At 51.4% G+C, this 27,971-nt stretch overlaps 1 protein-coding gene across 1 annotated transcript; it reads right to left on the bottom strand.

Moving 5' to 3' along the window:
- Nucleotides 1-112: 112 nt before the first annotated feature.
- LOC119105559 (la-related protein Larp4B) lies at nucleotides 113-15,339 on the bottom strand. Its single transcript, XM_037229019.1, has 11 exons — nucleotides 15,260-15,339; nucleotides 9,206-9,311; nucleotides 4,591-4,794; nucleotides 3,801-3,937; nucleotides 3,284-3,396; nucleotides 2,777-2,920; nucleotides 2,085-2,351; nucleotides 1,195-1,376; nucleotides 661-1,017; nucleotides 229-238; nucleotides 113-139 (listed from the first exon to the last, which is right to left on the bottom strand). The coding sequence occupies exons 2-11, from the start codon at nucleotides 9,247-9,249 to the stop codon at nucleotides 113-115; spliced, it is 1,485 nt and encodes a 494-aa protein (XP_037084914.1). The 5' UTR covers nucleotides 9,250-9,311; nucleotides 15,260-15,339.
- Between the last annotated feature and the right edge of the window lie 12,632 nt (nucleotides 15,340-27,971).

Here is a 27,971-nt window from a genome sequence, read left to right as displayed (position 1 = left end):
GGCTGCGGCGAGCCCGGCTGCCTCCGTACGGCGGTCGGCGGCGGCTGCGGCGAGCTGGCGCAGCGGCGCGCCGCAGGCGACGTTGGCGGCTTTCGCTCGTGCATGCTGCCGTTCACCAGCGCCGCGTCGGTGGGGATGGCTGCGGGAACGGCGGCGGCGGCGGCGGCGGCAACGGTGGCGGCAGCAGCAGCGCTGACGGCGGGCGGGTCCCGCGCCTCGCCGGCCGGCTCCGGCAGCACTGGCGAGTCAGGCCGCGACTGCTGCTTGGCGCCCGCCGGCGCCGGCTTGGCAGCCGGCTTGGCCGTTCCCTTGACCACATCGGCGAGCCGCGACTCGAGCGCGGCGGCCGGCGCCGGCGGCGGCACCGCCTCACCCTCCTCCTCTGGCGGCGATGCCGCATCGCCGGGCGGCGCGCCCGGCAGCGGCGGGAACATCGAGCCCCCCAGGTCGAAGGCAGGTCCGGCGGCCGGCTTACCGGGCGGCCGCGCCTCGGGCGCCGCGGCACCGCCCGGCGCGCGCTCCTTGCCAGCGGCTGGGTGGGCGGCGCCGGCGGCACCCTTGCCGGGCCCGGCCGCCGGGTGCGGCCGCGCCTCGTCCTCGCGGCGCCGCGTGCGTCGGAACGGCCTGCCGGTGCGCTGGTCGCGCGGCTCGCTGCCTTGGCTGTGATGGCGGCCGGCCGCGTACGCCGCCTCCTCGCGCTTGGCATCGCCGACGGCGGCCGGCGCCGCCGCCACCTGACTAGTGCTGGCGCCAGTCGGCTGGTAGCCAGACACGGTCTGCGGCCCGGCGCCGCCGTGCCCCGGCTCGGGCCGGCCGTAGTCGTTGCTGTAGCTGCGCGCGTGCGCGCTGCGACTGCCCCGGCCGTTGGAGTAGCTGTGCGTGCCGCCCGGTCCCGGCGGCAGACCCTGCACGTGCACCGGCTGGTACGCGCTGTGGCCCTGAGTATTGTAGGCGCCCTGCAGACCCATACTCCGGCTGTGGTCCACAGAGCCGCCCGACTGGCTTCGCTTCGGGTTCCTGCGGGACACAAGGCGAGGCGCCGTCACAACGCCGGCTCCATCCACGTCTCGAGCGGGCCCTCCGCCACTCAACACCCCACCTGACAAGGCGACGACGCCCGAACGAGATCGCGCCGCGGCCCGCCGATCGAGCCAAGCCAAACAACGCCTGCCGTCGTCGGCGGCTACCGCTTACCTGTTCCGGCTGCCGCCGCCGCCGCCGCCGCTGAAGCGGCCGTTCGCCGCGCCATGCTTGAACGTGGCCTGCGGCGCCAGGCCGTTGAAGGTGAAGACGGGCGCCGAGCTCAGCTCGAACAGGCCCGTACTGGGCGTGCCGTAGAAGCCGGACAGATTCGGGAAGTACGGCTGCGGCAGCTGCTGCGCGCACGACACCACTGCGTCAGGCGCCGCTCACGCGCCGACGGTCGCCGAGCTGGCACCCAGCAGCCCAGACGGCACGGGACTGACCCGAGGCAGGGGCGGCACGGGACTGACCCGGGCCAGGGGCAGCACGGGACGGACCCGGACCCGGGGCAGTACGCGACTGACCCGAGGAAGGGGCAGCACAGGACGGACCCGCGCCAGGGGCAGCACGGGATGGACCCGGGTCTGGGGCAGTACGCGACTAACCCGAGTCCACTCAGCACAGCGTGCTACGGACGGGAACCGCGCACTGCTGGCCGCTACGACACAGCCCGAGCGGGACAGCACTGATGGAAAGACACAGCGCAGTGGCGTCGGCACGACTGAGGCCAGGCAATGTGGCGACGGGGATACGGTACAAAGGCGTCCGCTGCCACAATCAACTGGCACGGCCGTACGTTGTACACAAAACAGGCCACACAGTCGTGGTCGCGCATCACTCACATCAGTCAGCACCACAAAGGTTTAGCCTGCACCACACCAAACTATGCCTGGCAAAAGGTTTAAATCACAAAGCGACCCCTGCGGAAAGATCCCATCAAACTGAGACCGAGTGCCACAAAGTGCCATCTCCGGACTCGCTATCTCCGCCGCACCTGTACGAGCGCCAGAGTTCGGCAGTCACGCCCCGTCACGCATTACTCCCTCCACGCCGCCACTCACGTAGAAGGCTCCGAACTGGTTCTGCTGCGGCTGGGTGTAGGCGGCCGAGGCGGCGACGGCGGCGGTGGCGGCTGGCGGCGCCGACGCCGGCGTGCCCACCGTGTATGTGTAGCGGCCGGCCGGCACGCTGCCGTTCACCTGGTAGGCGGCTGGCGGCTCGCCGCCGCCCGGCGCTGCCACGAAGCCGTTCTTGGCCGCGCTCGGCGGCGGGTTGTACATGCGGTTGATGATGGGCTGCGCCTTGATACGCGCCATAATCGGCTTGCCCTGCGGGGGGGGGGGGGGGGGCAAGCGGAGCGGGTCAGTCATAGAGGGGGAGCGAGGCAGGCGTGGCCTGTGTTTGTCCATGTTCCCAAATCCGTAACAGATCTGGAAAGCGTGAAGAAAACCCACTGGTATTGAACATGTCGTTACCCAAGCGTGACTCACTCCCATCATCGACTTTTGAGGAGACGCCTTAACGTACATTGTTCGTAAACGAGCCAGGCACTGCAAAGCCTCAGAAGCCTCAAGCCAAAACCTCAGATTCCTCCCCGCGACCGCACAGACGCCTCGCTGGAGCTTGACCAGCTAATCTCCAGCGACCATGACTTGAGCTGCAGATAGCTCGCGAACACAGCTGGGGAGTGGCGGGGAAGTACTCAAACCCCGAGCCGTCAGGCGCCAGCAGCCGCCGCCCGCACCAGACTCACCTGAAAGCAGCGCACCTCCTCGCGCAGGTAGCGGTACGCCATCTGTGCGTCCTCGTCGGACTCGAAGTTGACGTACCACGAGTTGTTGAGCCGCGCGTTCTGCACGTTCACCACCTTCGGGCAGTTCGGGCTCTCGAAGATGGCCTGCGAACGAGCGGACACCACGCGTTGTCAAGAGACGGCGACTCGGGACGGGACACGCCGCAGTAGGCGCCGAGCAACTGCCAGGCCCACCTCCGCCTGATACATCAACCCCCTGGTAAAGACAGTGAAAACAAAAACAAGAGAAAAAAACGTTTTACCTCATCTCGCTCAGATTGGAGCATCCCCTCGGAACAACGCTTAAGCTGCTGTTTCATCGTGCTTAACGCGTTGGCACGCCAACGCCAGCACATCACACAGACGAAATGTCACGGCAGCTGGGCAGGACCAGGGAGGACGGGGACCCCGAGCCGAAAAGGACGCTTCTCCTGCGTACAGGGGCGGCTGTCAGGCCGGCCCGCTCACCTTGACCTCCTCCATGGGCGTGGCATCGGACACCTCGCGCAATATCACTGTGCACCGCTTGTGGTTGGGCCGGACGCGCGTGCACGTCCCGTCCACCTGCACGTTGGGCGAGTCTGCGAACGGCAGGGCGGCGGCCGGTCACTGCCAGGCGATGCGACGGCGCAGGCACACGGCCAGCCGCGCACGCCACGGCACCTGTCCGGTCAGCTGGCCTAGCCGGGTCTTGCGGTCGTCCGCGGCGCCGCTCAATAGCGCTCAGGAAAACCACAGGACAGCGTGACTGAATATATCCCAAACACCACTCACGAAACGCATCAACTGACGAAGCGCGCCGGGAGGGCATGCCGTGTGACGCCGAACGAGACGCGCGACGCCGGAGTCGGAGCGGAGCCGGAGCCGGAGCCGGAGCCGGAGCCGGGGCCGGAGCCGGAGCCGGAGCCGAACGCAGTCCGACATCAGTCACACGACGGCGTGACCATCGCACCAAAACCGGCCACCAGCCGCCTATCGTGCTCACCTTTCAACACCTGCGTGATGAGGTCGATGTTGTTGGTCAGCTTCTTGACCTGGTTGAAGTTGGCCACCGTCGATATAGGAACATACTGGTCGCTGTCCATTTGGGACATCAGGTAAGTATCGTTAGCCAAGTTCTCCCTGGAAAGGCGGAGTTCTGATCAGCATTTGCGATGCATACAGCTTCCGACACAGCCCGTAGACGCGCCGCCGCACCGCCGTAAGTGGCGCGCGCCCTCACGTAAGCCCCACCCCACCCCCACCCACGTTCATGCCGAGCTGAGCGGTCACAACAAACTGCCGACCCAGCCAGTGTCAATATCGAACGGGATCGGTCCGCCAACATCCACCACAGTGGCATCCGGTCACTGGGCAACCTCTGAGACATGAAAACAAGAAAAACAACAATGCGCTCTGGCACAAAGGCGGGGATGTGGCCAGCCCAGCGGCGGCGCCGACACCAGCCACCAGCACGGGCCGCATCCCGACACCGAGCATGCTCATCACCAACCGCCACCCAACGGCGCATTACCGGCTCCCCTCCCTCACATCCGTGGCGGCGCGCGCAGGCGCCGCGTTCGGCTCACGTCACCGCGCTGCGAACTGCGGAGAAAGGCCACACCACCCAAAATAGAACTTCATTCCACGGCCGGAGAAATCCGGGATAAATCGGTTATGTATCGACCCCGGACCCCGGGCCGGGCGCCGACACAACAGCAGCGGTGGCCGGGCGGCTCTCTCCCTCTCCGTCTGTCTCTGCCGGGCCGGGTCGCGGCCCGAGCCCGCCGTCTCACCTGGAGAAGTAGTACTCGAGCTGGTGCTGCAGCCGCTGCTTCAGCTGCTCCAGCGGTATGCTGCCGTCCATCTGCGGCGTCGGGTAGAACACGGGCCCGGTCTGCTGCAGCACGGGCGCCGCCGGCGGCGGCGGCGGCGGGCCGGCCATCAGCGGCTCGGCGGACGGCGGCGCGGCGCCGCCCGGCACGGCCAGACCGGGCTCACTGGCGGCGGGCAGACACGGCGGCCGGTCACACGACAGCCCGCTCGGGACGGTCTGCAGGGAGCTAACAGGCCCGGCCGGCGGCCTCTGACCGCCACCGACCCTCGCCTCGACGGCACGGAACAGACTGCCTGGGGTCACGCGGCACTGGAGGCCAGCAGCAGGGTCACACAAAGTCCACAATCAGGTCACACACTGCCTGGCGTCAGACCAACAAACGCGGAGGGTTACCCGCCGTACACGGACACCAGGTCACAGCCAGTCTGGCCCCAAAGCCAGGCAGACAACGTCACACACACACAACGCAGTTTCACCGCCGAGCACTGGGGCCACATACCGCTCGCCCGGAGCCACAGCCGGACAAACCCGAGCCCTGCCCCGCCGCCGCTGATGGTGACGTTCGCGGCTCCAAACACCCACCCCGCATGCATGCGCAGAACGCAATGCGTCAATGCATATACAAAGAGAGGAATTTCTAGACTTTTGTATAACGTTGGACAATATCGCGTATTGCGTTGTTACAAGAATTTCGGCTGGGAAGCTACTTTACCATGTCTGCAATTTCCAGGGTCCTATCTTTATGAGGCAACAACTGTTACTTTCAATTCATATTCACAAGCTATCATGACTAACCAGCAGAGCTCGGGAATAAAATAAAGTAAAATATAATAAGATAATAAAATTTCCCCCTAGCAATTTATCACGATGGGTATTTTATGAGGTCAGCACAGCGAAAACACTGACCACCACACAGGGGCGCTGAAACACTTGCTCATGGTGGGTTGTTCCGATTAATCTAGCCGGCCGTGGTTCAATTCAGGGGGCATATCGATGGCAGACGTGGGGCCGCTGCGGCGCCGGCCCGCAGCGCAGGTTTATTGCCAGCTCTGACGAGCGAATGCAATCAAATACTTTGAGGCCATCAGTGCAACAGGCCGCGACACACCGGAATACTTATATCGATGTATAATTAGACGCACAGGAACCTGTAGGATTGATGACGTTCCATGCAACAGGACGCCCTAATGAAAATAGCCTGGCCAGGAAGCATGATGCAACACTCGTGTGCAACAGACCGCCGTCGTCACTGGGTCTTTACGACACACTCAGCTACTGAGGCTAGATGGCGTCGCCTGCCTCCCACCTGGGGGTGTGTGGTGGGTGGGTGGGTGGGGGGGGGGGGGGGGGGGGGGGCGTCGCAGGTGATCGAACCCCGTACCTCTGGTTTCCCAGCCGCGCGCTGGCGACTACAGACCCGTTAACCACTGCACTATCTGCACCCCCAGCAAACCATCCTAATGCAACCCATCCTCAGACGTCGCACGGCAAATGTCCCCCACCCCGATCATGAAATAAAAGCATACCACTGTAAAGACAGGTGCCACACAGTCTGTATAATTTCGCGCCACTACATCTGCTCTCAACAACCATCTCAGCAATCGATCCGCCTTCTTTCACCCCCCCCCCCCCCCCTCCCGCACGGAGGTCTCTTCCGCAACACGACCTCGCGCGCAGCCAGTAGAGGCGCGCCAACGGGCCGGCGGCGCTGGCCCCGGCCGTGCTGTCGGCCGGCCGGTGTCCGCATCTGACTCAGCCCGGCCGCGAACCGAACAATTAGCACCGGCCGGCCCCGTCGACTTCCGCCGCTCGGCCCCGCCAGGCCGCCGCCGCAGCTGACGCAGATTTTTTCCGCAGCCGGGGCTTGTATTGCCGAAGACTTATAACATCCAGTCTTGGGACAAAGGTCAGTCGGCGGCAGCCGCCAACAAATGGTCACACAGATAAAGGGCAAAAGAGATATTAGGCGTGGTCAACTATTTCAAGCGCAGGAGCAGCTGATGGGAACCACGTTTCGTGGCACTTAGTTGGCATCGACAGCGATCCAGAAGTTAGATGATAACGTTCACAACGTGATTTTCGTCGCACATCGCACCACACGCCTCAATGTTTAGGGACAAAGCCTCGGCATATATCAGCATCCTCGGCACGCATCAGCATCCAAAATGTCATCAGCCAGCTGGCTTACAGACACCATATTGCCATGCCACAATGAATGATCAGCCATTTGCACTTCACACACACACATAAAAACATAACCGGTCGGGCATAACAAATAAAACGCAGAAACCAGCCAGCGCACACGACTACGAACCACTCATACCTCACCCGTCCCGGTGTAAACACAACACAATACAACACAAAACAACACGATACAGGGCAACACAACACAACACTCGTGCCTTACGGCCCCCATGGGATACGCCTGGCTCAAGACTGACTCGAACCACCGACCTAATAGTCAGATCCAATTGCGATTTCCGACCCTCGGCAATCAAACATGATCGTGCGAGGAATTCGTTAGCTCTCCGACAGTGAGCGACGTTCCATTTCGGTCATTGATCTATCAGTCCGCATGCATATTCGAGCTCGGCGCCTATACAGACACGCAATTGCAACTGTCGCTTCAATCGTCATGCACAACGGCAACACGTAAAGATCACTCCTCAGATTGTCAAAAGCTGATGAATGCAGCCAACCATCACGACCGTCCCGTAATTATCATATTAAGAGAAAACCAAAACTGCTACATCACAAAATAAGATACAACTCCTAAGTACCCAAATCATTAAAAGGACTGGAACCAACGTCAAACTCGGCCAACGCGACCGATTTGCTTCTCAACTTGCCAATCCGTACAGCAAATTAACTGTTCAGTGCCGTTCTAAAACTGGTAAATGTACGGGATCAACTAAACCGATTTTCTACATTGTTGCAAAAATGCCTTTACGAAAGACATCTGCGAGACTTCGAATGCTACCGGCAGTCGGTACAATCATATACTGTAAGTACTAGAGCCATACATCTGACCGCATACTGTCAGGGTTTTTACCTGTGCCACGGAATGGGTACGAAAAGGAATGATGGGTAGGCGTCGGAAGATGATACCAGCTCTGGTACCAACCAAACGTCACGCGTCTGGCACTGAGCTCAGAGCATCGTGGCTGCCGGTACGATGAAGTGCTACCAGTAACACTGAATGAATGCCTTGCAAGATGATACCAGCTCTAGAATCAAACGTCATGCCTCTGGGACTGAGCTCAACCATCGCGACTGGTATGGATGCAATGCCATGTCGCCAGCTGTATTTCAGCACATCTGTAATGCCAGGGCCCTGAGCCGGTGCCAGGCTTGGGTTCAGGCTTATGGTAGTCACGACCCACGCCGAACCCGGTCCTTGTCTGGTGGGGCCCAGACCACAGACAGCCAGGTTCATGCCTTTTGGCTATTACAACAGGCGCTTTTGGCCTGTAATCGGACTTGGAGTGGCGCAACTCAAAACAACAATTTTTCTGGGTCACAGACCCCGGATCTGGGTACGACGCTTGAGATTGCACTCGGAATCAGACCATAACTCCGACATGCAACATAAAACTGACCACATTTCCAAGATTAGTCGTGCAAAAATGCATTCCCAGGAAAAGCAACACTATCAGTGGTGTAGCTCACGATGTACCGGCCGCACCACAAACACAAACGCAGAACATGTTATATAAGGCCCCAAAAATCCGTTCGGGCTTTATGCCCACCATAGTAAATAGGATATAGCCCGAAAAAGAACGCAGTACCCCCGAGATGCTGTATGCTGAACTATCAATATCGCTTAACCTAGCTTCAAAACTGATCATGTGTCTTGCAACAACAGGCACTTTTACATGCATCGGAAATTGCGAGAAAATACACCTCATTTTCACCGCCCTTTGTAGTTCCTATCCAATGAATGCCCAAAACGCCGCAGCGTCCAATGTCACAGAACATGAATACAAATTTCGACACAAACAGCAAATGTTGATTCACACATCAAATGCAGCTGACACGACGTTTGCGGGGAGTTGCCTGACGGAAGGAAGGGTGTGAACAAGAGCCGACAATGTGGCTGGCATTGACAAGCTAAAAGTGTCCGGCTCCCTATCAAAAGATCTGCTCCTAACCTCTGCAAAGCGAGCCTTCACTGGCCTCGGTTTCCTGCGGTGAGACACGCCAGTAGCCACAGGCGTGGTGAGCGTCAACAAATGATCGAAATGTTTGTCGCTAGAAACCACACGTCCCTACTGATAACTCAGCATCCAACTTCAGTAGGAGCTGGTGTGGACAAGGTCCATGCTGCAATAGAAGCCACTTCAAAAATGGAAGGCCCGAAGCCTACTGACGCACTGCCATGCCAAAGACACGTATCTAAAGCCTTTCGCTTTGCGGTAAGATAACGGCGGCCCAAAAAACCAAAACATTGGCCAAAAAGTCCCACAGTCTTGCGCGCACCTGCGCACAGCTGCGATAATCCTCGCCCACATGGAGCTAACGCCACTGGTAGCAGCGCGCGGCGGGCGCGCGGCCGCCTGCCGGCGCGTACTCACACTGCCTGGGGGCTGCCCTGGCTCAACAGCCCGTTTCCGTTCATGGGAAGCGTCACTGCGTACTCGCTGACGGCTTTCTCCACACCATTCACGTATAGTGAGGAGCCTGCAACGGAGGAGGGCGGCGTCAGGGGCGGCGGCGGCCGGGTGTCATGACTCAGGCGGGCCGCCGGCCGGCAAAAACCGACCTGGCACGCGGGCCGACGGCCGCCGCACGTGGCCAGCCGGTCCGAGACGGCGCGCCGCGCCCGGCCCGGTCCGCAGCCCTCCCGGCGGCGCCCAGCCGTCAGGACGCCAGACGACGGCGAGCGTCGCCGACCGAACCGGAGGTAGCCCACCCACCGAGGGCGACGCTGACGTAATGACCTGGGCGTGCTGTCCGCTCCTGACATACATGGCATACCACAGCAGCAACAAAACAAAACATCCGCTTAAATCATTCATCCTTTGCTGCACCAATTCAACTCAATTAGTATACAATACTGTTGGTTGTTTAGTGCAATCGCCAGGGACATGGTGTGGATAAATAACACAGCAATCATAGTTTTATTCTACAAGGAATAAGGCCATTAGTAGTGTACTTTTTATAAAGATCACATGCCCTTAAAACAACCATCTCTCCTGCCAGCCAACGAAACTCGAATATGCAACATGCATAGATTGGTCCTTAATCTTGTTTCTTTAGTCTGTCAGCAAGTCTTATACCAAATAACCACAACAAATGCAAAGAAACAAGAAGACCCAAAATACTCAGTGAATGAGTGCCAATGAATGAAATAACAATGCAACCTTATGGCCTAAACACAAGTCTAGCTTGGAAGTTTCTTTCTTTATTTCAAACCCTGCATCAGCTTCAGCAGAAGATGCACTAACAAGATGCCCATGTTATGGTGCGGGCTGAGTGAAATAATACATTAAGTGTTAATCACTAAAGCTGATATTACAACATAGAACATGGTATTCATCATCTTTCAGAAACTCCACAAATGCATTTTCAACATGTCTTGGGATAGCATTCTCTTGTGTGGATAGCTTGCAGGTTTCATGTTCAGATCAAATTTACCAGTGACAGCTTGACTTTCGACCAGCTTTAAATCAAAAGGTCTAATAACTGTGATTGACTAGAGGCCAGAAACAATGACTCAGTTTCACAAAACTAATGGACAACTTACATTCACATAAATTAGTGTTGCATAACCAAATGGGCAAAACATTTTCTAGTCTAGCCCACCCAAGAACACACTGATGACTGGAACACTGCGGACTGGCACATTTACAATTAGGGTAAGCCAATGTCTGTACAAAGCAGTCAAATAAAAAAATGCAAACCATGAAATATGCCCTAGCTGGGGATGGTAAGCAGGTGCCATCCCACATAAGCCAAGAAAAGTAAGACACCCAAAATGACACCCACTTTTTTAGCAGACATTGATACAATTTTTCAATCAATGACAGTCTTTATCACAGGCGAAAACAATGTCACAGTGAGGTATCACATACAAATTTACCCAAATGCAAAGAACATGTCCACCAGAGGACAGGTGACTGAGGCAATGCATTCCATCAAATGAGAAGGGCACTTCAGGTACAAAGGGGCAACACATACCCTGTGGGAGGCCCTCAGATAACTAACCTCAGACCTGTTGGTTGAAAGTCAGCCCACATCATCCACAGTAGGCCTATGAAAACAAAGGATGCCCCCCCCCCCCCCCCAGCCCAAGAGAAGGCCTTAATTAGACAGACCAAAAGCCAGCAGACCAAGTGGAGGTTTCCATCTGTGATATATACTTAAGAACTGGTGGATTAAAAAAAAAACAAGTGAGCAAAAACCATATAATTTCAGGTGAGGGCTTGGATAGCAGATCCCATGATTTGCTTTGGCAGACCTTAGATTAGCTTGCCCTCACCCTGGAGAATAGCTACTCACACACTCAGCATAACTCCAGCCCTCCAACACTGTAGCTCTACATATGTGCACTCACATGGCTGGCACATACTTTCTTTTTGGGTCCCTCCCATGAATGACAAGTCAGACAAGGAGCCTTACTGGCTGGGGAAACCAGGCGAGTGACGCAGTGTAGCTAAATGCATATGTTATTACAACATTACAGTGACAGAAAACAGCCTCAGCAATGATCAAAACACACAGCATCAAGATTCTCTACATCCACAGACACAGATAGCAAACCTTATTATGCATATTCTGATAAGCTGCAAAGAAAAACCAATCAAGCAATATAAAACACAAAGCAAGAACAAGTAAAATATAAATTAATAATAAATATATCATACATGAATGATATTGGACACAACGTAATTCCTTATCATATCCACTTTCATTATCACAAAAACACATCACTTCTTTGTGGCATATTTATGTAGTATGCTGTTATCCACCCAAGGAATTGCATTATCTATTGTGGCTTGAGTTGTCATTGGTAATTCAATAATGGTGCTACAGAATGGAAGCTGTTAAAAAAGCTAAAATAGTTATGTTACCATTGCTTCAATAATCAATCAGGAAAATCAAGGAAGTTTTTAGCAGTGCCTTAAAAAATTTATTAACACATTTCTGAAGCTGTTCTTACATGACAATGCAACATCTGCTTGAAATATAGTATGTATTTACATTCTGAATACATTTTGAAATACCTATTCCACCATTCCATCAATCTTGTTCAACATTGTAGCTAAATATGAAAGGTGAAATATCTTTCCTGTGTGATCCATTTTCTCTAATATCACTAGTGCACACACATTTCTCCATCAAACTGATCATCTTCATGCAAAGATGTCCAAATTTAGCGACAAATTTCTGTGACTCTGAGACTTGCTGCTTCCATCAGGAGCCATGTATTGATAACTTTAAGAGCACAAATCTTGCTCCCACCAGACCAAGATGCCCAATAGCAAGCAGCCTGTGTTGCCACCTAGGTAAATGATAGACCATGCATGGAAATGTGAAAAATAAAGCATGTGAATGTTGAATGGAATTGCCTTTGAACAAAACTGGGAGATGAGAAACAAGTACCAGAATCACGCCGGTCTGTAGATTAGCAAAGCTCTCACTTCCTGTGCCCTATGCAGACCAACTCAAACTTGAACATGACTTAACCTACCATTGACGACAAACTGCATTAACTGCCAAGGATGCAACAAAGATTCATAGAACACCGCACGCCCAATCACCTACCGCAGACCGCCGCCTACCCACATGCCACCACTGTGTCATGGCAATGCAAATAAGAGAACCACTCGTAATTCAGCGTCGGAAATGTCTCAACTATTCAGCGGCTTGTGCCTGCCCCTCAGCTCTGGTTGGAGGTTGAACATAGCAAAACTCAAATTGGTTTTAATGATTCACCTCCTCATGACTGATTTGTCAAGAGCGTAAATATGCTGCTCGTGCTGATGCCTTGAACAGATTTGTAAACATTTGGAGGGAAGCTGTACAGAGATATGAAGGACTTATTTGTACTCATCCAGGACCCCCATGTGGTTGGATTTTTGGCCACTTCCTGGAAACCGGAGTACAAAAATGTTATGGCAGGTGTCAATTTAAACCAAGTTGGTTTGTCACTTAAGGGTGTGAAATTAAAGCTGATAATTCAAGCTTTACAAAGATACCCTTTTAAGCCAAAGCATTGCTATAAAGAGCCAAAAAACTGTTTGGAGACTGCCATCTCACTCTGGCAAAAACATCAGGACATCAGAGTAACATGAAGCCATAAATTTTGCCCAGCAAATTAAGGGAAAGGGTTTATTAGGACAAAAACATCAATTGATTACAACATAAATTATCCTATTTCCCAATGATATCAGCTTAGGCAAATCAAAATCCATAAATACCTTGCATTACCCGCTGGGGTCAGCGGAGTGACCGACTCCGATCCCTTTTGGCCGGCCCACACAGATCTGTCAGGCATTGTACTTGCGTTGGCTCGGTAAATCAGTTTAGAGTGCTGCCTGTCTCTATTGTTCGGGTGGGACATGCAGGGCTTCCTGGTCTTTAAAACCAGCTAGCTGGTGGAGCGTGAGCAGCGTGACCGTGGTTGCGCATGAGTAGCATGATCATGATGGAGCATGAGTAGGTGGCCATCTGTGGCATGTTCATTTGCATTTTTTGTGTACCATTTTTGTCCGGCTGCGTGTATCGTACCCACCCACCGTTTTGGAGGGTGTAGAAGCCCAGTGTGTAACGCCCTCCATTTTGGAGGGTGTATAAGCCTGATGTGTAATTACCCTCCATTTTGGAGGGTGTATACACAGAGCCTTTCATAACTTGCTAACCAATATATATGCACATGTGTTTTATAGTAAGAGTATGAGACTGTGTTGTTTCAGTGTGCCATGTTTAATACTGATGTTTCTGTTCATTTAAAGTGCTTTCACATGAATTGCTGTATCTGAAAAGTGGTGCTTTTGTTGAGTGCCACCTATTGTACTATTATCTCCCAAGTGTACCTAAATACATTTACCTAATAAATTTACCTAATACCTATTACCTAAATAAAGCTGTAATGATCTGCAGTGCTTGGATAATTTTGAGCTCCACAATAGAAAATTTGTACTCCACTACCAGGAAAATTTTTGGAATTTCCAACACTGGACAGAACTGTGACCCTGCTCAAGACTGTTCACCACACAATGTTGCAGGACTTCATTGAGCAGTAGCAGCCAAGTGCCACCACACCAATTGTTCAAACCTCTTGCATTAAATGTACACAACCAGTGAGCTATTCTGCACCTTGAAAACCCAGCTCCACTGCAGGGCGATATTGTACGACACATGAATATAACCACTTCCCAGTCAATGTAAGCTGGCATTAAAAGTAATATTAATTAATTCTGATGTTTGTGGTGCCCACCTGCATTCACACCTCTTCAATTGCTAAGCACAACTTTCTCACTCAAGGATGCTCACCCTACCTGGATTAGAAGCCAGTTTATATTACAATGAGCTTGACCATATGCAACACATAGACCACAGGTATGCATATATCCAGTCAGAGATGCTTATAAAAGTACACCAGGTTTGTGGCAGTCACCTTGCATAAAACTAACTCAGTATCTACTTACCATGAATAAAACATAACACATGATTTTCAGACTACAAACTATGACACCATTCAATAACATCTCGCTAGGGCTATCACTGAGGCCATATTGCTGCCATTAGAATCAGACATTGACCTTGGCAAACAATATATTATTAAAATGAAAAAACAATGCTAATACAAATAAAATATCTAGTCATATGGCATGCTTTGCAGAGTACTAAATGGCTTGACCAACTGATATTGGGCAAGACCTTGCTAAGCATAACCTGTTTTGTGGACACTAACCTCCATCACTTAGCAGCAATATGTAAAAAACTTGCCTAATCCTGTTATTATGATAACATCAGGAACTAAGACCTGTGTGGTGCAGTTTTGAGATACAGAAACTCAAACCAAATATTTGGAGTGCTCCAAATAGGGTGGCATGCTGCCAGGTATTGATCTAGTGAACACAACTGCATTTTGCAAACTAGCCATGACTGCATGCAACTCAGCACCCATATTGTCAAGATTGCCACACTTCAGGACTCACAATTATTTGATGACTTGGTAAATGTCTGACATCTGACTGCATTTAATATCTAGCTTTACTAAGAATATCATCCAGTGGCTAGTTTCCTGTACACAAACCAACACACAATTCCAATTTTCTACCAATGGGCGATCACCAGTCACTGTACCAACACCCAGAAGATGTGACGGCCAGTTATGATCAAAGAACTACTACACACATGCCATCCATGACTAAAGCTGATAAGCCTACCTCTAAGGCAACTGCTTTATTAAGTGTGCCCAGCAAACTGCCCACACCTCAAAGTTATTAGAACATCGAACGCAGGACGTCCTTAGGCGGTACTCCTACTGGCAACGAAAACGTGTCAGGTAATGGTCTCCGGCGCACACGTCAGGAACCTGATCGATGATCCATCTCAGCACGTATGCCAACTTGACGTAGGCGAAGCCAAACACGATATTCCAGTATAAATCCACTAACCAGCTCGCCGTTGCTCCAGTGCCCCCGTCAGGAAAGGCTCCGATCGCTCCCAAAATGGCTACCTCCAGCATGCGTGAAAGTGATGCATTGTGGGTAGTGATGGAGAATGTTCGCCGCCGACACCGCTGGATACCCGTGCTTGCCCAAAACTAGGCAGACACACATGCGAGGAGATCTATGGCAGAAGAAAAAATGAAATCCAAGATAGGATCTGTTAAAAAATTGATCTCACTACAAATGATGAGCTAAAGGGTATATAACTCAGCAAGGGACATACCTTGAAACGACAAATGGCACCTCAAAGTCCATTTGCAATGAAATACCGATTGGCCTAAAAAACATACGTAATTGTCCGTCACTACGGAGGTGGTGCAAGCGGAGCATTGTAATCCACGGATCTGGGTTCGCGTCTCAGAACAGGCCAATTTGGTGCGAACGACATATTGGAAAAGTATGCTGGCAGCTGATTTGAGCTCATCGTCAGCTTATTAATACGATGGGGCTGTGTTAGCGCGGGTACGAATATATCAGAATGAACAGCATCATTCAGTCAAGCAGCATAAAAGTGGACGCTTGAGCCAAGGAGCGCAGCCAGACCCTTGGCAAGGGCGGGGGAGGGGGCACAGGATTGACAATGGCCCATGATGGTAAAAGGCCCCCTTAAAATTCGCCGGATATAAGCCCGTTTGGTATTGAGGACATGTCTTTCATGCACACACACACACACATATATATATATATATATATATATATATATATATATATATATATATATATATTATTAACCTCCTACAACTGAAATATGGGCCAGCCGCTACCGCGAGGTCAGTTCTGCCACGAGTTAATAGTAAATAAGCTGACAAAATCCAGCGTTAACTGACTGCATGAAATAAATCGCCGGCGCCACAAGGGGACCACAGAACGCCTGACATGGGACCCTATGTCGGCAAGGGCCCCGAGTCGGCCATGGTTCCGTTTCCTGAGAAGGGACAGGGACATGAGCCCGAATGTCAGGGAGCCTCTTAAGTTGACCGAGCCCGCTGGTAATGCAAGGAGATCGGGGAGATGACGAGGAAAGGGTTTATAATGAGGCAGTGAAAGGGCCCTGTGTCAGACACGGGCACAGGAGCGAACATGGCCCCGGACCTCCACCCCATTTCGGTCAGGGGGCCGATAAAACGAACTGGAGTCATCTGCCTATCATTGGACCCCACTGCGCTGGTGGCTTGGCGACAATTCCAGACCCACGTCAGAGGCATATCCACAATGCTTTTAAGCAATATGGTCCATCGTTTCAACGTGGACGGCTATCGCTCGCCACCTGTGTCGACACTGGCATGCATATGTAAGATGACGAGATGCATATCACATCCAATCATCTTGCAATCTGCCATTGCATGATCCGATGTTTCACGAATGCGGGTCACTGTGCCTTGATAAAAAAGAAGTTTGCCTGCTACTGATTTTACCCAGAAACTAGATCTATATACTCGTTCATATACCCATTAAAACTCGTGGCTAATTCCTGACGTCTTTCCGAGTTTGTATCCTATCTTGTATGTTTGCTTGTTCGTAAAATAGTGAGACATAGGTCATCTCAGCATTGCTTACAGAATGGAAGGTGATGCTGCCACAAGCACTGAGCCGAGCGTATATGCTGTAATAGTCGAAAACAGGGGACGCGTCATAGCTGGAATGGTATTCAAGCACCAGCAACATACTGAGAGACAAATTCTGGGATTTCATGTGTTTCTCAAATACATGTGCACCGTAAAACACTTCTCTAGGCCTATGAGCCGCTTATATGATCCTGGTCACGATGACAGGGAAGTATATGCCGGACTTTGAGTTCTCTTTGGTTGGAGTTACGGGTGAAATCATGACTTCAGCTTATCCTCAGGCGGAAATGAACCTAAAAAGGATGGGAAATACTAGCCTGGACGGACCAGGAAAACTATACAGTCATGCGCTATACCAACAAAGTAAAAGGGAGTGCTCCACATTTGCATGGGATTTTAAACTGAAACAGCATCTTGAGGATCATTCGGTGCGGTTCACAGCACTACCGTTCTTAAAAACTAAGCTCTGTAGTTTTCTAGCTACACGCCAGCGAAGATGTCCAGATCATTTCAGGGGCGCTATTTTAAGGTCACCCAGGCAGCCATGAAAGCATAATAACGTCATTCAGATCCCGCCGTTCAATTGGCGATGCGGCGATCAAGGTCAATACACATATCTTTGTCGAGTCGCTCATATCTGGCGTTCGTGATCGCGATTTCCAGGTATAACGGCCGTCAATTGGCTCTCAACTAATGTTGCGCAAGGTATGATGACAATCAAACAATGACGTATTAAGGAGCATTTTTATTAAACAGATGAATTGTGCTATGTAGAGCAGCCTTTTCCAACTTAAAAGTTTAACAATAATTAGGTTCGCTTATTGCATCATACCTAATCCGTGCTTCAATTTCTTTAAATGTGGAACATTCCCTTAAAAAACAATGACATCTACCAACAACATTTACTTGTCAGTATCTAAGTTTGGTCGCAATCAATGGCGTGGTGAGAAAATACAAAACATTTGCTTCGTCCGCTAAATGCCGCAGCCCACCGCCAGCCAGCATTTCAGGCAGGGCTGTTCGTGAGATAACGCGGCGGAAACATTCTGTCACTGGGCACCTTCACATGAAAAACGTCATAAAAACAGCTACAATGACGCGGCCCATTTGCGTTCTAAACGCGTATGGCTTCGATCGGTCAGGCTCTGGTGCCATCTTCATGAGTTTCCTGAATCATTGTCTGCGGCTACCTTGCTTACCCTGCACGGTATGCATGTCTTACTGATGTAATTCCCCTGGGTCACCCTTAGTTACGGCCAGGTCGAGAGTGAACGCGCGAGAGCTCTACCGCAGGATTAGTGATGACTTCACTATCTTTCGAGCACATCCGACCAATGGCTACAAAAAAATGGGTGAGGAAGAGGAAGGCAGCAGAGAAGCGTACCCACATTCGAACCCTCTTAGGTCATGCATCCGTTTGCATCCGTCTCACCCCAGTAACACCACGGCACAAGACATTTTTGCTGCAAGTTTCGTCTCGTGGTTTCAAGACCGCCACCATTTTTTTCAGCATGTGACGCATTATCTCAATTTGTTATAACGACGAGCTCGCTGTAATAGTTGTGTTTTATCCATTTATTTCGGATGTCTCGGGCCTTTTTTCAACACATTTAAAAGGTTTGTGTTCGCAGCACTTGCAAAGCAGTGCTAACGCCATGAATGTGCCCCGAAATCACCATCAAATATACCGATCCAGTTAATGAGATCGTCCCGTCTCCGGGCCTTTGGCCGAACGGACCTGCGGAAGGTCTTACACAGCTGCGCGGCGCCTCTGAAACAGCCGCCCAGGGCCAGGCTGAACTTCGGCCAGCTTCAGTTGACCTCTCATGCCAGTTCCCTGCGAAACAAAGCACCCGTTGTGGGACCGAACCTGCGTCGCCGGGTTACAAGGCCAACATCTGTCCTCCCCTCCCAGATCACGCACGGTTCCGCCGTTTGTATCTGCTTGAACAAAACTGATGAGTCTTTGGGTACCAAGGTCGTAGCGCGGGGTGGCTGTGTTGGGACAAAGGGCCTATGTCAATGCGTTCCTGCGGTCGGAAGAGTTTATGGTCGGGATGTGTTTGCTGACTGCCATCAACAGGCAGGACAGGAGTGCCCCTCTCACAGATTCCAGCGACACAATAGCCGCATATTGACAACAGAACACACAGGAACAGGTCACGGCACTCCGTGCTAAGAGGTGCAAACTAACAAAAGAAAGGAAGTGGGGCAGGCTCGGCGTTGGATATGAACAAAAAAACAAATGACACCAGAGAATAAGGTTAAAAGTAGTCATAATAAAACTTGGAAGATAAATACACTTCTAGTGCCAGCCAGGAGGTTTCAGCTTTAGTAGCGGACGTCATTCACACATGTATGAGGAAATTTTCCTGACGGAAAGCTTGAAATCCTGAGCCTTATCTCCAAGGAGTCCGGCTCCACAGGCTCCACCGGCTCCACCCAGATCAAATCATTAGTTCCTGCCAGAGCCATGACGCATGCGTTGCGGCCTCCTACAACTGTGGGTTGAATGTTTTGCTGACAGCGGTGACTTGCCCGGGGAGCAGTGCTAGCTGACAGTGGTGACTTGCCCGGGGAGCAGTGCCAGCTGACAGTGGTGACTTGCCCGGGGAGCAGTGCCAGCTGACAGTGGTGACTTGCCCGGGGAGCAGTGCCAGCTGAAAGCGGTGGCCTGCCCGGGGAGCAGTGTCAGCTGATAGCGGTAGCCTGCCCTGGGAGCAGTGCCAGCTGACAGCGGTGGCCTGCCCGGGGAGCAGTGCCAGCTGACAGCGGTGGCCCGGGGAGCAGTGCCAGCTGACGGCGGTGGCCTGCCCGGGGAGCAGTGCCAGCTGATAGCGGTGGCCTGCCCGGGGAGCAGTGCTAGCCGACAGCGGTGGCCTGCCCGGGGAGCAGTGCCAGCTGATAGCGGTGGCCTGCCCGGGGAGCAGTGCCAGCTGATAGCGGTAACTTGTCCACGGAGCAGTGGCAGCAGTGTTGAGCCTCTCCCAAAGATGATTATGTAGTTGGGGGTCAAATTAATGTTTATTTACCTGTTATTTCACAAACCCCTTTAAACGTTGAACAAATACGCTTACACGGTTTCGAAGGAGTTCCTCAGAAGACTTCAGGAGTGCCTGAAGGACCACTCAAACCATGGAACTGGTTGAAGGCTTAGATTAAAAAAGGCTTGAACAAGACTAGTGGCAGTCAAACCGCCAGGGAGCCTTTATCGCCAAGGAGCTTGCCAGATCATAGGACCCTTAACGACGCCATCGGGTCAGCTATGAGTTTCAGTCGAGTACCCCGGCACCAGACGGGTACAGAACTAAGGTCGGCAACGGGTCCCAAAACGGGAAAACAAAAAGAGAACGCCAAAAGATCTCCAGCATTTACTGGGCCACCGGGGCGATCAAGGGCCTCAGTATGGTGGACGGTACCGGTAAGACCAAGGGCCCTCAAACGAACAGGTGCTTTGCAACGGCTTCAGTCCTTAAATGTCAGGGGCACCGGAGCAGACATACATCCATTATGTCCAGACCCAGCATGGTGAACACCAGGGTGCTTAACAGCTTCAAGCGCTGTGCAGGCAATCGCGTTACTGACATCGCTTAGAGTCTGCGTCAGAATAACATAATAATGCTGATTGTGCGCACACACCAACGAACAATGTGCGGCAGTAGATTTTGGTGCCCACTCGCATCAACGTGGTTAATGCGAGTTAGCCTTGGGTGGGATAGCCTGCGGTCGGCGGCAGCGGACGCGATAAAGGTCGGGAGATTGTGGGCAGGACGGCCTGTGCCAAGCATTGCGGCACGTTAAACTTTCGCCAGCACGTTATGACGTTGACCTGGAATTTCACGATTGGATGGTGGTGGCCAAGGCTCACACAACACGTTCTGCTTAACGCGGGTTCTGATCCCAGAAATCTGTACATTCAGGAGGTTTAGACTAAATATATACAAACATCTTGACCGTGACTGCTCCCAGGACAAAACTACCCCGTATAGTCTTAGTACGATGTTATTCGGCGTACGTGCCGCTTTTGTCATTCAGCACACTTTTCAACATACTTTCGATATCCTATAAGAACTCAGAAAACGTCAAAGCCCATAATTTTGTACCGTTGTCACGTGGCTATCGCCTGCAGCGCCCCCTTGTTGTGGACAGCTACGCTGACATCGCTACACGCGCATGATAGGGCACCGTCGGTATGGTCGGTGCGTCTATATGCTGTGAAAATCGCATCTTGGTTTTGGAGAACCTAAAAAATCTGGACGCCTGTAGCCTTGTAGCCTTCCTTTTTGGTCTGAAAAGCAGCTTATTCCACTCCAAATGCAATCTATAAGAGGATGTGTCGCCCTGCTCAGTCTATGGTGTCTGTCACGTCGCGGCTGATATGGCGTTGGTGTCTGTCGCGCCACATCTGGAAACAAAGCCGACGGCATATAGTTCAGCTTTTGGTGCTTCGGAGAAAATCTGCTGGACCTTGAATTTCTACTTCACCCACACAAATTATCCCACAAAGCTTTGTTGTAAGCTGGCTCTTTGGCGATGTAACGCTGCTGGTACGCCTGGTCCATTCTCAATGTGCTTAGTCGGTGCTACATCTTTCGATACACCAGAAGATACCGGCTGAATTACGTTGCGGTGCTTAACAACGATTCTACTGACCACTGCGCCAGTGCGCCTCACACGCAGGGCACCGCCAATTAACACAGACACTAAAATTTAGAACACAAATAATTCCAACACGCTGCGCATCATTGAAATGCGAACCGAACCTTTAAAGTTTGAGGTGATTTTACCGGGGCGTCGGGGAACCGGCTATTGGCGCAGCAAAGCAGCATGCGCCACGACTAAGTCGCGTACCTTCGATGTCTGTGCTGCGCAGAGCACCGTCACGCGGACCAGACTGAGTGATCCGTGAATGCTTAAATGATCCAGTTGGAAAAATGTTGGTTCGGGGATGTTGGCAAGGTGGCCACAGGGGCAGCGCGGTCGCTTTTTAAAGTCGCTTGAGCGGTTCAGCCTAAAAGGTGGATTTAACCTGTCCAAAACCTGTTTTCTTCCCGAGCTTTGGTCTTTTTGATTCCTGCTCTCGATGTTCAATTAAAAACGTGTTTTACTATTTCATGGGTTTAAAATTGTTTCCCTGCGGACGAATGACCTCTCTTTTCACAGAAGACAGCTAATGTGAGCTGTCTTTTGTGAAAAGCTTAGAGCGAGGTTGAATTCACAGACATCTTAACAACTCTGAGTAAGGGATCACTGATGACTACCACCGTCGCTGATCGTGTGGTAGATTATGGCCACCACAACCACGATTATGTGACAAAAACGCTGGCCATTGTTGGGTTCAAGTGGCTCAGGCAGGAGAGAGAAGGGACACGGCCCCCCCCCCCTCCACTTCGGTTCTGGGGGGCCCTTTGAGCCACCCGGAACTGACGATTAAGGCCCGATTTGAGGGGCTGAAGGGCCTGAAACGCTGGCCGGAGGACGTATTCAGGGGCCTCGGCCTGCGATGCAGGCACTTCAATGCCAGCGAGAGGGCTGTTTGCGTCGATTGGGCGCCCCTGAGTCGATATAGACCTATATGTGGATCAGGCACCATCAGTGCGCCGCACCGCCGTGACGGTGCGGTGGCCGACACGGAGCCGACGCGTCGGTTCCGTGTCAGCATGGGGCTGAGGGCCCATTAACTAAGGAAGGCCAAAGCCGGACCAGCGATTTAAATTGGTATGGATCCCAGCGTCTGTCAGGGGTCAACAGTGACTAACGGGGGTCCTGTATTGGGGAAGGGGCCCAAAGTCCGTCACGAGCTATATTTGAGGAGACCGAAGAGGAGCCGAATGCCCCTCAAGATCAATAGCCTCATTAGAGGGCAAGAGCCTGAAGCTGTAGGTCACTAGGATCAAAGCCGTAAGGTCATGATCTGAAGTACCAGTCAGAGGGCCTCTTGCACCGATTGAGGACCCCTGAGACAATGCGGACCTCTAGGTCGGCCAGAGAACACCAACGCAGAACAGTTGGCTCCGTCTCGGTCTGAACGCCGAGGGTCCATTTCCCAAGCCGCAGTAAAGCCGGGGCCCACGATTTGCATTGGCCTGGGCCCCCGACAATGATCGGGGCCCTGTGTCGGGCAGGGGCCAGAGGTGCTTAACAGAGGGTCATGCGTGCGCAAGTGGCCCAGAGTCCGCCCAGTGATGTGCTTAGTGCCTATCTACAGCCAATACCAAGGCAATAGTTGAGACAATTGTTGAGTATTTATTTAGCCCCGTATTCCCTCCTTACTCATATGCATTGCGGGACTCAGGGGAACATTGGTGGCTTCACTCAGCATCAGGAGTGGGAGGGAGGAGGGGCTCAGCCCCCAAAATACACAAAGTGACGCTCCTGCACGGTCCCCTCCCTCATGAGCCATGAGGATTACATAACAGACTGGACGATTTGGGAGGAATTTGATCCGAATTTGCAGGAGTGTGGAGGAAATTTGACATCCTGTCCCCAATCCGAGGCAATGCTGGCTACGCACACATGTCAAGTCATATCCACGTCATAGTGTTAAGACAAACGTCAACGTTACGTCGTTGGCGGCGGGTATCTTAATTATATTTATACCACAAATCCTCCGGCTCATATTTGCATAACTCACAAATAGTGTTCAATAATGGCTATACAAATCGTTCTGACAATGTACCGAAACCCTTACTCGAAAACTATCTCAAGAAGAGAAACAAAATGATAGAACAGCATTCTAGATACTCTCTCGAGCTCTCCAACTCTCGAACCCTCTGGAATTCTTGAACGCCCTTTGGAACCCCACCGCCCTCCCCCTCGGACGTCCGGAAACGTCGTGAGCTACCACATTTGTCTTACAAAAATACTTTGATGCCCGATCGGGAAACCGATTAACAGGCGCTGCGTGATACTATTCTAAAACACTGCGCTCGACTGAGATCCAGAAGAAGACTAAGATCAAACAGATACAAAAGTGCAAAAACATCTTCGCTGATTATAAACACAACTTCAGTCAAAATGCAGATAAATCGAGGCAGACCAACGCGCAAGTTAACTGTTTTCAGCCTGGGACCGCGAAACTCGCAAAGTAAACTAATTGTGTATTGGCCTGGCTAAGTAAGCCTCAGCCGAAGTTTTAACGAGGTCCTCATGCACCTACGGGAGGAGCATTATGACTGCATTTACGAGAGGGGGCACCAAATACACACCCGCGCACACCGGAGCACCGCACTCGATAGAAATGTGCTGATCGCGAACACTATCACACTTAAAGACTATATTATCCAGACCATACAACCAAAGACACCCCACCGCACTTGAAACATTGCACGCCGCCGACATGGCACCCACCATCGACCTACATTACAAACAGCTCGCACAGCTGCCAGTGCACGACATGCGACCTACGATAACCCCATTCCCATTAGTACTAACTATCCGGCCGATTACTGTAAATGTTGCGAAAATAAAAAGCTTCCATCCGTACAGAAGAGTGCCTCGAGTTCGGTCTTGCAGTACGCGAATGCTACCCCTGCAAATGTTTCGATCGTGCATTTCGCAGAAAGACAGCGGACATTTTATACCTTTGCCGTGTTTGCCTGGGTGTGTGGCATACACACATATAAACATATATATATATATATATATATATATATATATACATACACATGTACATATGTGTATAAATATGTACATATATGCATGTATATATATATATATTATATATATATACACGTGTGTGCGTGTATATGGATATAACAAATCAAGACGCCAAGTTCGACACCTTCTGGCTTAGTGCGCCACGAAAAAGATCAACCGCAGTTATTCTCTGGCCACAAAGCCAGAGAAAAGCAGCCGTTGCATGTCGAACCGCCTTCCTAGGGTGCTGGACTCACGGGGAGCACCGATCCCTACCCAGCGTGCCGCAAGGACCCGTTGAAGCGATTTGTTTCTAATACGTTTCTTAAAATACACGTTACGACCATCGACAACCACAAATAAGAACGTAACGGACATTGAGAATGACGCCGGGCTTCTGAGCTTAAACAGATTCCATTAATCTATTTCAGCCGCTCGATGGTCCAGTTGCGGGCGAATTTGCTGATACCCCCCCCCCCCCCCGCCTCTGGGTCGACTGCCAAGCCCCCGAGCGTTCTTACGAGGACATCGGCAGCATCTGACCCCGCGATCTGTTCTGAGGCTGTGCCGAAACCCTGGCGAAAACTTAAACTCAAGCTCAGGCAGTGAGAGTAACAATGCCCCGGCTGAGCCGAAAGTAGGTGCTAGAGGAATTCAAGTGCTGGGTGAGACCGCGGTTGCCCATAGGGGAGTAATCTATGCCATGAGCCTCTATGGTTGCCCATAGTAACGGGCTGGGCTGGGCGCAGACTTTGGGAAAATTACGAGTAATGTTGCAGGTAGGGTTAACAAAGTTACGAACTATCCGACAGACTTCAAGAAATGTTACTCGATGTTTCTGCTAGCGCTTGTTTTAACCATATCTAGATCCACTTACACTACTTCGGGATATATGAACCCATAACAACGGCTTTGGGTACAGGCTTCCCTGAAACATCGTCATGACTTAGAACTTAAATGCTGGAAAAATGCAAACGGTTGAGTGACGGGATCTGCGAATGGATGGCGGCTAGGTAGAGGATTGATTGAGAAAAGAAAATCTTACCTATCAAAACGTCAAGTTGTGATGTCATGTCATGCCCGCATGTAATTACGTGGGAAAGTGGGTTTTGCTGACTTAACATGCTTTGTATTGAGAAGAAGAATATGACAAATTTTTACATTAAGCTTGCTTCGACACCATTTCATATGTTCAGAACACAAAAATGCCTTCATAATCTCGCACTTTCCGGAGCATTGCTGGTCGAGACCACAGCGCGCTCAACGCTGGTTACACACCAGTCCACACCAACTATTTCGATGTTATCTCCTTAGACTCGAAGAAAAGAGACCAATGTGAATTCTCCATTTTTAACTTTCATAATCAATTCACGAAACTCAAATTCTGTATCTATCATCGATGATATATACGATGATTCATGAAGATGATTTGTGATCATTTATGATGATGTACGACGATGGTTTATGATGCTGTGTCATAGTTGATGATTCATTCGTGTTATAGTTGATGATCCATTCACACATCATCTCATTACCACCCCATCTTTAGCAGCTTCACGGAAGATAACATTTCTGAATGCTTATGAGCCAACCAGTGAATTACTACTTCACGAGCCAACAAGCACACCAGAAGACAATATCGGGATCCAGCATCAGGATTTAGCCACAAGTTTTAATGGGTACATAAACGTTCACAGTTGTCTATATTTCTTAAAAAAACAGGCGGCGTACTAACCACTGATTTTCTATCAGGGCACAACAGCCCACATTCGTAAACCATTGGATCATGCAATGGTACATTGCGAGATGATTGGATCTGATATGCATCTTGCAATCTTACACATGTATGCCAGTGTTGACACCGATGACAAACGATTAGCCGTTAACGTTGAAGCGATAGACCACATTGTCAAAAAACATAGTGAATAGGCGGCTGACGCGATTCTGGCATTGTCGCCAAGCCACCAGTACAGCTACATTTATCTCGTTCATCTGTCATTTCATGATCTCAGGGGTCGTGCAGCCATGCGTGTTTCACAAGTTTATCAACGTCAGACAATGACACGTTTACCTGACCGTCGGCGAGCTGCGTGTTAATGAACAGAAAGGCAAGATAAGTAGGTAATTTCCCAGGACATCCACGGCATCCTTCATGCTTGAGTGCACTTGCTCATCTCACCATTGACGGCTACGCCGAGAGGAACAGTTGGCTTGAAGTCGTAGTACTGCATCGGCGCAAATGGAGTAATACCCTGGATAGCAGGTGTTGGGTAAACGAAATTCTACCCATGGAGGCCTCTGCCATAGGGTCAAGGGATATGCATCCTATTGCACTGCTCTGTGGACCCAGCTGGCCGCTGAGCAGACTGTGGACCATCAGTGGGCCGTCGGTGGCCAGGCGAGCTCTTGGGCTAGAAGGGCCCTTGAGCAAAGCGAGACGCCTATTAGTGACCGGAAGTTCCCAGGCAGCCTCTGTCCCTGAGTGTTCTTGACTTAAGAGCGCAACGCCACCGGCCAGGGACTCGTCAATGGCCAGAGGGTTCCTTAAGTCCCTCAGTGGCCAGAATGGCTTAAGAGCACTTCAAAGACACATGGACGACGAGAGGTCCCCCTGAACACACAGATTTCCCTGAGCGGCCAATGCGTCTCATGAGTAAAACATCTTAGTAGTGTGACGAGTATGTAATGATCCGCGAAATTCAAAATGTATAAGGCCTCGCTGTAATGATCATCAGTAAAATTTGTTAGCGAAACGATGTGATACGATTAACGAATATACATCTTGTTAACCGTGCTTCGGAGGTGGCACGAATCGCAAAAAGGAGGGTTTATTCAAAATAACATGTTTTTTTTTGCGTGCAGGCAAAAGGCTATGGCAAATGCATTGTATGCATTCTCAGAAAGTACATACATGAAAAGTGAAACAGAACTCAGACATGCCGATAACTGGAAAGACAGATAAGATGGAAGCTGGTGGCCAGAAGGGTCACTAGAATGCGTAGCTAAATAGCCCGATCTGCGTTTTGACGAAGCTTAAAAGTTAGAGAATAAGCAAGACCCGAAGATTAGAGGTCTTACTTGGAAATTAATATACCTTCAGTACACCTGGAGGTACATATTGAACCACACTACCGAGCAAGCACTGATTGTGTTGAGAAAACACGCTGTTCCGAAGCTGTGCCCATGATCAGATGCTTTTGCAAACATTAATGAGCACCACGAAAACATTCATCCCGGAACACTTCTGTGAAGTTTTTTTGTTGCATTTGGCCCAAACATGTTGACCGGATGGATTGCTGGGACATAGACCAAGCCGCGCTCTCGCGTGGGTCCTGATCCACCAACCGATTGTGAAATTCAGGGTTAATAGCAGAATTGGTGCGGCAAAAGCTCAACGTGCCACAATGCTCGGCGGGGCCTGTCCTGGCCTCTGACCTTTTCTGACCTTTAGCGCG

The sequence above is a fragment of the Pollicipes pollicipes genome, unplaced genomic scaffold (assembly GCF_011947565.3).
Source record: "Pollicipes pollicipes isolate AB1234 unplaced genomic scaffold, Ppol_2.1 Scaffold_6138;HRSCAF=7277_pilon_pilon_pilon, whole genome shotgun sequence".
Lineage (NCBI taxonomy): Eukaryota > Metazoa > Arthropoda > Thecostraca > Pollicipedomorpha > Pollicipedidae > Pollicipes > Pollicipes pollicipes.
This window is presented reverse-complemented; position numbering and strand designations above follow the sequence as displayed.

What these genes read in the sequence shown, in the direction of transcription:
- LOC119105559 (XM_037229019.1), bottom strand. Translation starts at nt 9,249, where the DNA reads ATGAACGGAAACGGGCTGTTGAGCCAGGGCAGCCCCCAGGCAGT. An exon ending in ACCAGTTCGGAGCCTTCTAC is followed by an intron (nt 1,377 to 2,084) that starts GTGAGTGGCGGC and finishes TCGTGCGCGCAG; the next exon opens with CAGCTGCCGCAGCCGTACTT. An exon ending in GGCGGCGGCAGCCGGAACAG is followed by an intron (nt 1,018 to 1,194) that starts GTAAGCGGTAGC and finishes TGTGTCCCGCAG; the next exon opens with GAACCCGAAGCGAAGCCAGT.